Source organism: Carcharhinus amblyrhynchos, chromosome 4 (genome assembly GCF_965287045.1).
Source record: "Carcharhinus amblyrhynchos chromosome 4, sCarAmb.v2.hapA, whole genome shotgun sequence".
In the NCBI taxonomy this organism is placed as follows: domain Eukaryota; kingdom Metazoa; phylum Chordata; class Chondrichthyes; order Carcharhiniformes; family Carcharhinidae; genus Carcharhinus; species Carcharhinus amblyrhynchos.
The window spans coordinates 1,007,591-1,018,625 of record NC_137327.1 but is presented as its reverse complement, the minus strand read 5'-3'; the positions used below and the strand labels follow the sequence as shown (position 1 = coordinate 1,018,625).

Sequence of the window (11,035 nt, the reverse complement as noted above, 5' to 3'; positions counted from 1 at the left end):
CACCACACCACAGAGTTAATGACAAATGCAACCAAGATAGAGTCCATGCATTTCACACTCAAATTCCCCAGAAATTGGTTCCATTGTGAATCAACCAATATCACTGAAACTTTGTCTTTCAAGGGATTCCCAGCTTCACCTTTGAAGATCTCTCCATGGAATCCTCTTCAAGAGTCATTCCCACTTGGATGGCTTTAACAATGGTCAACCTCAGAAGGTAATAATCTCACCTTCTGAGAATTCTTCTCCCTGAATTCCTTGAGTCTTCAGCCTCTGCTTGTGTACTTTCAGCTCTTTGCTAAACAGCTACTTTCACTGTTCAGGCAGTGCCCCTGTTTCTCCGAACAATTGTCTCTTGGCTATATCCAGCTATTTATAAGTGTGAGGTGATTCATTTTGGGAGGACAAACTTGAATGTGGATTACACGGTCAACGGCAGGGTTCTGAGGAAGTGGAGGAACAGTGTGATCTTGGGGTTCATATCCACGGATCTCTGAAGGTTGCCACTCAAGTGGATAGAGCCGTGAAGAAGGTTTATAGTGTGTTAGAGTTTATTAACGGGGGATTGAGTTTGAGCTGTGGGGTTATGCCGCAACTGTACAGGACCTTGGTGAGACCACATTTGGAATATTGTTTGCATTCTGGTCACCTCACTATAAGAAGGATGTGGAAGCATTGGAGAGAGTGCAGAGGAGATTTACCAGGATGCTGCCTGGTTTGGAGGGTAGGTCTTATGAGGAAAGGTTGAGGGAGCTGAGGCTTTTCTCTTTGGAGCGGAGGAGGATGAGAGGCAACTTAATAGAGGTTTATAAGATGATGAAGGGGAAAGATAGAGTGGGACGTGCAGGGACTATTTCCTCAGGTGGATCTAGGCGCATGGAGCACACCAGAATGATAGGGAGTAGGATAGCTTGATCTTGGGTTTCGACGTAGCTTGGCACAACATCGAGGGCCGAAGGGCCTGAAGTGCCGTACTGTTCTATTTGTGTTTCTCAGGCTTTCCCCTGAGCCTCTTCTCAACTCCTCCGAGTTAACGGTCACACTTTCAGACCGATGGTTTTGCTAAACAAATCACCATTGCTCTAAAGGGGTACATTTGCCCCAGTGGTCCAGTTACCTAAAGTCTGCTTCCCTGAGCTCCATAATTTAACTGGCTTCTGTTCCTGTCCCTGCTTCTGTGACACTTACAGGCAGCTTCTCTGAAAATTACGGTCTTAAGAAGAGCTGTGCACTAACCCTCGAAATAATCTGTTGACCTATCAAAACACTCCCAGAGGCTCCCACCCTTGTTACAGACAGGAACCAATGTGACAAGCATTGGAACATCCGATGTTAAACGTTACAATTTTTCACAGACTGCTAACTTAGCACCAGGGACACAATGAATTGAAACTCAATCTGAATTGGGAGCAGGGGTAGGCCATTCAGCCCCTTGAGTCTGCTTCACCATCAATAAGATCACAGTTGATCTGATTGTGGCCTCAGCTTCGTTTTCTTGCCTATCCCCCAATAATCCTTGACTCCCTTGTTAGTCAACAATCTATTTCTGCCTTAAAAATATTCAATGACGCAGCCCCATAACAATTTTAAACATCTCTATTAAATCTGTCCCAAACTTTCTCTGTTTTGAGGTGTGCTCTCATGGCAGTTAAAGAAAGCACTACAGATAGTCTATCCATGTGCTTCACTTCAGGAGTTTTGACATTGACTTAGATTTTTGGAGCATTTCTTCCAACCATCATGAGAATGAGCCCTACACTCTAACTTTCTAGAAGATTCACTGTGATAAACGAGTGCCGGGAATTCTGGCTACATGACCAGCAAGGTGATAAGGCACAACTAAAAATAACAGTGCGGTCTCCCTCGGACAGAAGCGACATCAGAGTCAGGAGAAGAAGCAAGGAGAGGAAATCCCAAACTACAGCTTGTGCAAAACTGAGTCACCTGTGGGTATGCTGTCCTATTGGCAATAGAACCTTCCAGATACAAACTGGCATTGTTAGGGTAGGAGCTCAGAAACCCCAAGATATACTGTGAAATCAGACTGGATCCCAACAATGTGCTATTCTGACATTAGCGTGAGGATATAATGATACAATCAAGGGGGTGGCACAGTGGTTAGCACTGCTGCCTCACAGCATCAGGGACCTGTGTTCAATTCCCAGCTTGGGCCACTGTCTGTGTGGTGTTTGCATGTTCTCCCCATGTCTGCATGGGTATCCTCCAGGTGCTCTGGTTTCCTCCCACTGTCCAAAGATGTGCGGGTTAGGTGGATTGGCCATGCTAAATTGCCTCTCAGTGTCAGGGGGACTAACTATGGTAAATGTATGGGGTTATAGGGATAGGGCCTGGGTGGGATTGTGGTCGGTGCAGACTTGATGGGCTGAATGGCCTCCTGCACTGTAGGAATTCTATGATTCTAGTCTCTGATTCTGCTGACAAACTAGAGAGCTTTCCTTAAAATGAATTTTATTTAACAACACAGATTAACTATAACAAATTAATTAGCTTAACATTTAACAATTGAACAATACTTAAACATGACAAGATACAATTCTTCACTGTTAATTTATCCCTATGAGTTCCAATTCAAACTCTATTCCTCTTACAGATTTAAAATCTTCCTTCATAATCAGTTAGCAAACCACAGGCTTATGTGTTTATAGTAGGGTTACAGTCCCAGAATTTCAGAGTACTTCTAGGGTGAGAGATAGAGACCAAAATTCACATTTTGTTTCTTTTAGAACCTGGCAATAAACTACATGTTTTTAAAAATAAAAGAGAAACTGTGCATTGTTCCTGCAAGCTTAGCTCCTCCCATTAGCACATGATTCGATCGCTATCAAAAACCCTACTCTGAAACACCAGGGGAAAATCAAGTAAACTAAAATGCATTAACTCTGTTTAGACAAAGACACCATTAGCTAAAACGAGTTACTATCCTGCAGTCTCAGCATGGAGCTCAATGTCCTTTCAGATAAATGGACTCCTTGAACCAAATGCTGCCTCTTACAAGAAACGTGATATAAGTATATTTCTTAAAAGGACAATAATTTCATAACCATAGCAGTCATCCATATAGCCACCAGAACCTTACCAAACACTGTGGAAGATGTGCATGGTCATCTTTGCTTCAAAGGGTAAAATTAACACCAACTTACCCTGCCACCTTCAATGATATTTGTGAACAAGAATCCTAGGTGCTTTTGCTGCTGTTTCCCTGTAAAATCATACAGTTCAGATTATATCACCTTTCAGTTTTTTCCCCTGAGGTTCTTCACTTCACACTTTAAATTGCGTATTCCTTATGTCCATCCAGTTCACTAGGCTGTCAATGTCCTGAAGCTTTTCACTATTTGTTGCCAAGTTTTGTATCAGTTACAAACTTCAGCATTTTGCTACCTGAACCTAAATCCAGTCAATTTATTAACTGAGAGAGCCATAATTCCAAAATAATCCCTGGGAGATGGTGTTCCATATTTCTCTCCAGATATTATTGTTTAGGAAAAGAGGATTTCCTGTTTATGTGAGTTTGGAAAGCTGCTATTCCTGTCCGAATGATTTGGGATGTTCCCTTGTGCTGATGGTCTTTATGCAGGATTGATAAGGCACTGGCTTCTCGTGTATTATTGGGTTTGAATTTTTTCCTCGTCATTTATTATTGACTTTTATGATCTCAGACCAGATTCTCAGACTTTATTATGAGCTGGTTAGGAAACAGTAACTTTTGTTGTAAAGTAGATGGAATTTGGGATTGTAATTACTTACTAAGAGAATAAAGCTACAAGATTCCATGGTTTTAAAATCCCTCCAGAACCATAGAATCCCCTACAGTGCTGGAACCGCATTGAAAACATATAAGATTATGAAGGGAATAGATAAGATAGAAGCAGGGAAGTTGTTTCCACTGGTGGGTGAAACTAAAACTAGGGGGCATAGCCTAAAATAGGGGGAAACAGATTTAGGACTGAGTTGAGGAGAAATTTCTTTACACAATATGTTGTAACAACATAAGAAATAGGAGCAGGAGTAGGCCATCTAGCCCTTCGAGCCTGCCCCGCCATTCAATAAGATCATGGCTGATCTGAAGTGGCTCAGTTCCACTTTCCCGCTTTCTCCCCATAACCCTTAATTCCCTTGTCTATCAGAAACCTATCTACCCGTGTCTTATATATATTTAGCGAGGCAGCCTCCACCACTTCAACGGGCAGAGAATTCCAGAGATTCACCACCCTTTGAGTAAAGAAGTTCCTCCTCAACTCCATTCTAAACTGCGCCCCCCCCCCCCCCCCCCCCCCCCGCTTATCTTGAGGCTGTGCCCTCTAGTCCTGTTGTCCTATCTGAGCGGGAAGAATCTCTCTACCTCTACCCTATCCATCCCCTTCATTATCTTATACGTCTCTATAAGATCCCCCCTCATCCTTCTAAATTCATGAATCTGTGGAATTCCCTGCCCAGTGAAGCAGTTAAGGTTACCTCATAGAATGTTTTTAAGGCAAAGATAGATAAATTTTTGAACAATAAAGGAATTAAGGGTGATGGTGAGTGGGCAGATAAGTGGAGCTGAGTCCACAAAAAGATCAGCCATGATCTTATTGAATGGCGGGGCAGGCTCGAGGGGCCAGATGGCCGACTCCTGCTCCGAGTTCTTATGAATCTGTGATGACTCTCTGAAAGAGTACCTTACCCAGCACTACTCTCCCCTGCCCACCCCATCCCTGTAACTCCATGGATTTATTTGGCTAATCCGCCAAACCTACACAACTTTGGACTGTGGGAGGAAACTGGAGCACCCGGAGGAAATCCATTGCAGACACGGAGAGAGTGCAAACTCTACACAGACATTGACCCAAGGCCAGAATCAAACTCAGGTTCTTGGTGTTGTGGGGCAGCAATGCTAACACTATGCCACCGTGTTGGCCTGTTCAAATAAACAGAAGAAATCTTACTGTACAAAAGTCAGCAAAGCAAACAGTCAACGCTATCTTCTCTTAATGTTCAGAATTAATGTGGGGTAAACATTAACAGGTTAACAGGAAAACTGTGGTCCAGCACACCACAATCTGTAGGTTAAATGGCAGGCAGATCCCCGAATATCTCAGCAACTCACTCAGATGAGTCATCACTGAGACACAAAATCCTCTAAACTCTGTCCTCATGAGGGGTTTCACCTCCTGTCTTTTGACGATACGGCTTCTGATTTCCCTCAGCAGATGCTCAAACTGCCCCAGTAACTTCTAACCTCCCTGTCACACAATCTCTTCTCCCCACTGGTTTCTTGAGACTGCACCCAGGCATCTAACAACTGGCACAATTCCAGCTATCTGGCTACTCTAAGCGGAACACTACTGCTTCTCTGCTTTTACCCAACAGCCAGCTTCACTGAGCTGCTGCTGCCCTGGGCTTTCTCTGATAACAGTGTTATCAGCAGCACAAAGCTAATGGCAGCACTATCACTGTGTGGAGCTGATGTTACTCTCTACCTATCCTCAGCTCCTGACGTGCAGGCTCACTTACGTGTTGTACCCCAGCCCTGTGGGTGTTTTCACATCACTCCTCCATGCAAGCCCCCTCCCCAATCTCTATATCAGCAGAGAAACACCAGAGGAAGCATATACAGCCTGTCTCCATGTCCCACTCTGCACTTGTGCAAAGCCTCACGGGCATGTTGGGAATTGTAGTCTGTGATCTCTGCTCAGAAACCCAACACCTCAAAACATAACCCCTGCCCCCACTCTACAGCACAGAGATGTTAAAGAAATTGCCAAGCACTGTGTGTCCTTGGAGGATTCACTGTGGCCTGTGTCCCACTGAGCAGCTTAGAGTTTAGACCTAAAGATAACATTTCTAGTTATTTGGTTATTTTCTCAACTGGATCAAGGGTTTGATTAATCTGCCTCAGAGATGTTGCAAGTTTAGTTTGTTTGCAGCTGGATAGAAGTCATTTATAATAATGTGCTTGGAATATGTTAAACCCAGCTAGCCAGCTGTGCTTCAGAAAATATCAATTTGCAGCGTCCAGCTGTTCACTAATGACATTTATTTCAATGGACGACATACCTGTCTTCCCTTGAGTTGGGTCTGATTATAGAATTCCACACAGTGTCAGCATCAAATGCTCAGGAAACCTGCTGTAATCAGCTTCTGCTGAGCACCCGCTGGGATTTGCTTTTACAGTTTGAGGAGCTGAGGGAATGAGTGCTAGTTTTCATCATTTCCTGTCCATTAAGCTGTGATATTGAGTCACTCTACGCTGGAGGATCTCCCATTAACAGGTTGAATGGCTCTCCTTCCAGCTGCATTCACTTGTCACCTTGTCAGGTACCCAGGCTTCAAATTGCTTCACAACTCCTGCCAAATGATTTATTGTCAAGCCCTGCGTATCCTGTGATGACCCCAGTGTTTTCTGTGCTTTTCCCTCATTCCCAGTTTGCCTGTGATTGAGGGAGTTTGGGTATCGGGAAGAGTTAGGTGTGTGGAACTGATTTTTTTTTTGTTCACATTCAGCACTAATCCATCACTTTAAATTCAGTAAATTTATGTTTGTGATTTAGTTTCTGCAAAAGTGATGAAACCAAAGAGCTTGTGACAACTGAGAAAGAGAAAACCGTCAGTGTGTCTGTAGAGGATGTGAAGACAGTTTCAGCACATCTTTCACTGCCTTCTTCCCACTGTCATTTCCTTCTGTCAAACCCTGAAGCTTAGCACTTTGTACATCTGGATGGAAAGACAGACATTTGCACCGACCCACAGTCACATGTACACAAACACATACACAGGCAATGGCACTTAATTACAGTCCCATGCAGTGCTTGTGACCATGAGCTGTGTCCATGATTACTTTCTGTCAAGGACTGTGTGTTACAGAGACGGTGTTTATTGGTTCTGTGTTTTTTAGGGGACACTGTGTGTTACAGAGACGGTGTTTATTGGTTCTGTGTTTTTTTAGGGGTCACTGTGTGTTACAGAGACGGTGTTTATTGGTTCTGTGTTTTTTAGGGGACACTGTGTGTTACAGAGACGGTGTTTACTGGTTCTGTGTTTTTTTTAGGGGACACTGTGTGTTACAGAGACGGTATTTACTGGTTCTGTGTTTTTTAGGGGACACTGTGTTACAGAGACGGTGTTTATTGGTTCTGTGTTTTTTAGGGGACACTGTGTGTTACAGAGACGGTGTTTACTGGTTCTGTGTTTTTTAGGGGACACTGTGTGTTACAGAGACAGTGCTTACTGGTTCTGTGTTTTTTAGGGGACACTGTGTTACAGAGACGGTGTTTATTGGTTCTGTGTTTTTTAGGGGACACTGTGTGTTACAGAGACGGTATTTACTGGTTCTGTGTTTTTTTTAGGGGACACTGTGTGTTACAGAGACGGTATTTACTGGTTCTGTGTTTTTTAGGGGACACTGTGTTACAGAGACGGTGTTTATTGGTTCTGTGTTTTTTAGGGGACACTGTGTGTTACAGAGACGGTGTTTACTGGTTCTGTGTTTTTTAGGGGACACTGTGTGTTACAGAGACAGTGCTTACTGGTTCTGTGTTTTTTAGGGGACACTGTGTTACAGAGACGGTGTTTATTGGTTCTGTGTTTTTTAGGGGACAGTGTGTGTTACAGAGACGGTGTTTATTGGTTCTGTGTTTTTTAGGGGACACTGTGTGTTACAGAGACGGTGTTTATTGGTTCTGTGTTTTTTAGGGGACACTGTGTGTTACAGAGACGGTGTTTATTGGTTCTGTGTTTTTTAGGGGACAGTGTGTGTTACAGAGACGGTGTTTATTGGTTCTGTGTTTTTTAGGGGACACTGTGTTACAGAGACGGTGTTTACTGGTTCTGTGTTTTTTTTAGGGGACACTGTGTGTTACAGAGACGGTATTTACTGGTTCTGTGTTTTTTAGGGGACACTGTGTGTTACAGAGACGGTGTTTATTGGTTCTGTGTTTTTTAGGGGACAGTGTGTGTTACAGAGACGGTGTTTATTGGTTCTGTGTTTTTTAGGGGACAGTGTGTGTTACAGAGACGGTGTTTACTGGTTCTGTGTTTTTTTTAGGGGACACTGTGTGTTACAGAGACGGTGTTTACTGGTTCTGTGTTTTTTTTAGGGGACACTGTGTGTTACAGAGACGGTGTTTACTGGATCCTGGGCCGCACTTCTGTTGACATTATTAAGACTGGAGGATACAAGATCAGTGCACTGGACATTGAGCGCCATCTTCTGGGACATCCAAGTATTGCAGGTGTGAATATTTTGAAAATTTAAACTCCTCTTCCCTGTTTTAAGTTTGTAACCACTCTGGTATATCAACTTGATTATATCAACTGTGCCACTGCCAAGTAAACACATACATATGTACACATACACACATATATATTGTACGTACATGAACATACATGGGTAGCAGATGTGGGCAGCACGGTGGCACAGTGGTTAGCACTGCCGCCTCACAGCACCAGGGACCCGAGTTCGATTCCTGGCTTGGGTCACTGTCTGTGCAGAGTCCATACATTCTCCCCGTGTCTGTGTGGGTTTCCTCCGGGTGCTCCAATTTCCTTCCACAATCCGAAAGGCGTGTTGGTTAGGTGCATTGGCCATGCTAAATTCTCCCTCCGTGTACCCGGACAGGCACCAAAGTGTGACGACTAGGGGATTTTCACAGTAACTTCATTGCAGTGTTAATGTAAGCCTACTTGTGACACTAATAAATCAACTTTAAACACAAACGCATCTCCCTGCTGTTGCTCTCTTTCTCTGACACATCTGACAACCCCCCGATCACCCTCACTTACATGCTGTTTCCCATTGCAGATGTTGCAGTTATTGGCGCCCCTGATATGACCTGGGGTCAGAAGGTGGTTGCAGTTGTCCAGTTACAGAAAGGATGCTCACTGTCCCCAAAGGAGCTGAAGGAATGGGCGAAGTAAGAGGGCATGTTTTTGTCTTTATGTGTATATGTATGCATATGTATTTGTGCCTATGTTTATGTATGTCTGTGTGTGTGCATGTTTGTATGCATGCTGTGTACATACATGTAAGTGTCTGCCTTGGGCATTGTGCATGTTAGTCTGTGGTGTGGGCAGTGTGTGGGTCTATGGTATGGGTTGTGTGTGGGTATGTGTTGTGGGTAGTATGTGGGTCTGTGGTATGGGTAGTGTGTGGGTATGTGTTGTGGGTAGTGTGTGGGTCTGTGGTGTGGGTAGTCTGTGGGTATATGGTGTGGGTAGTGTGTGGGTCTGTGTTGTGGGTAGTTTGTGGATATGTGTTGTGGGTCTGTGGTGTGGGTAGTGTGTGGGTCTGTGTTGTGGGTAGTGTGTGGGTCTGTGTTGTGGGTAGTGTGTGGGTCTGTGTTGTGGGTAGTGTGTGGGTCTGTTGTGGGTAGTGTGTGGATATGTGTTGTGGGTAGTGTGTGGGTCTGTGGTGTGGGTAGTGTGTGGGTAGTGTGTGGATATGTGTTGTGGGTAGTGTGTGGGTCTGTGTTGTGGGTAGTGTGTGGGTCTGTGTTGTGGGTAGTGTGTGGGTCTGTGTTGTGGGTAGTGTGTGGGTAGTGTGTGGATATGTGTTGTGGGTAGTGTGTGGGTCTGTGTTGTGGGTAGTGTGTGGGTCTGTGTTGTGGGTAGTGTGTGGGTCTGTGGTGTGGGTAGTGTGTGGGTGTGGGTAGTGTGTGGGTCTGTGTTGTGGGTAGTGTGTGGGTCTGAGGTGTGGGTAGTGTGTGGGTCTGTGGTGTAGGTAGTGTGTGGGTCTGTGGTGTGGGTAGTGTGCGGGTCTGTGTTGTAACATTACACAATGCTGCTGGACTTTGGCACTGAGACAATGGTTATCAAATGAGCAGAGATGTGTCACGATTGTCAGTGAAACCTCCAATTAAATGCAGGGTTTAAATGTTGACTGCAGAGTCACGATTTTGTATTTTGATTACAGGGATCGTTTGGCCACATACAGTCTCCCCTCTGAGCTGATCCTCATGGAAGAGATACCTCGCAACCACATGGGAAAAGTCAACAAGAAAGATCTGCTCAAACTCTTTTATCCTACACCCAGCAAATAGGGAGACTGCTCTTCTACACCCCATCCTTTCTGTTGCATTTCTATCAGGTCATTACTGGCTGAAGGTCCAAACGTACACATACCTCCTCAGTCTGAACCCTTCCAGTTGTCAATGATAGGGAACAGATAGTGATCAGCATCATTGGAGGGAGGATGGTCAATTGGAGATTAGATGATTTCTGTCTCTTCAGTAGTGGAGAATAAGTTTCCAGTTCCCTGTTGGGGGGCACAGTGCAGCACTTTATGGACTGATCATTCATTTACTGCTCAGTTCCACATCTGACTGTAGCCTAACTGCCAGGACTAAGGCATTTGTTAATAAAATACACATTTGAATCACTGGCAATTGCAGTGATCCCTCTGAAGCCTGTGTCCATTTTCATGCTGTGTTAATTATTTATATGTAGAGTTTTCATTAATTTTTCTAGTGCTTTCAATGTTAAACAATGTTAATTCTCCACCCCCATTGGAGGGCTGAAGGGCCTGTTTCCTGTGCTGTATTGTTCATTCCTTCAGCTCAAGCCTCAAGCATTCCAATGACTCTCTGTACCTGTGGGACTCGAGGTTTCCTGTGTCATTGTTTCAGTTTAAAGTAAGTTCATAACCACAGATTCAGGAAAAACAGGTTGTGCCTTTCAGATTTGAAGAGTTTTTTTGAGGAAGTCATTGGGGTTGTGAAGATGATGATGATGTCCAGCTAGACTTTCAAAACGCTTCTGATAAAATGCTCCTCACTCGAGTACGTCACAAGATGGAGTCTCAGCTTAGGAATGTGAAATTCTGGAATTGGTTCAAGTTGTGCAAACAGAAAGTTACAGTCAGTGGAGTGTTTATTAGTGGTGTCCCATTGGGCTTGGTCCACAGTGCTCTGCTCTTCAAGGTCTTCATTAATGGCCCTCGTCTGTGTTGTGAATATGGTATTAAATTTGCACATGACTCCAAAATATATACAATGATTAAGCTGCTAGAAGGGGAATGATATACAAAGGTACCTGG

The 11,035-nt window shown here is 44.1% G+C and overlaps 1 protein-coding gene across 7 annotated transcripts in view; it reads left to right on the top strand.

The window, feature by feature from the left end:
- Nucleotides 1-10,404, top strand: part of acsf3 (acyl-CoA synthetase family member 3) — a 101,534-nt gene extending 91,130 nt beyond the window's left edge. For 6 of the 7 annotated variants that reach the window (XM_080186615.1, XM_080186614.1, XM_080186612.1 and 3 more), the window contains 3 exons: nt 8,100-8,234; nt 8,804-8,915; nt 9,914-10,404. In XM_080186615.1, the coding sequence (XP_080042741.1) occupies nt 8,100-8,234; nt 8,804-8,915; nt 9,914-10,040 (374 nt within the window). In that variant the 3' untranslated portion in view covers nt 10,041-10,404. The remainder of the gene's footprint in view (nt 1-8,099; nt 8,235-8,803; nt 8,916-9,913) is intronic. The other variant, XR_013886448.1, reaches the window with a different exon arrangement.
- Nucleotides 10,405-11,035: the final 631 nt, after the last annotated feature.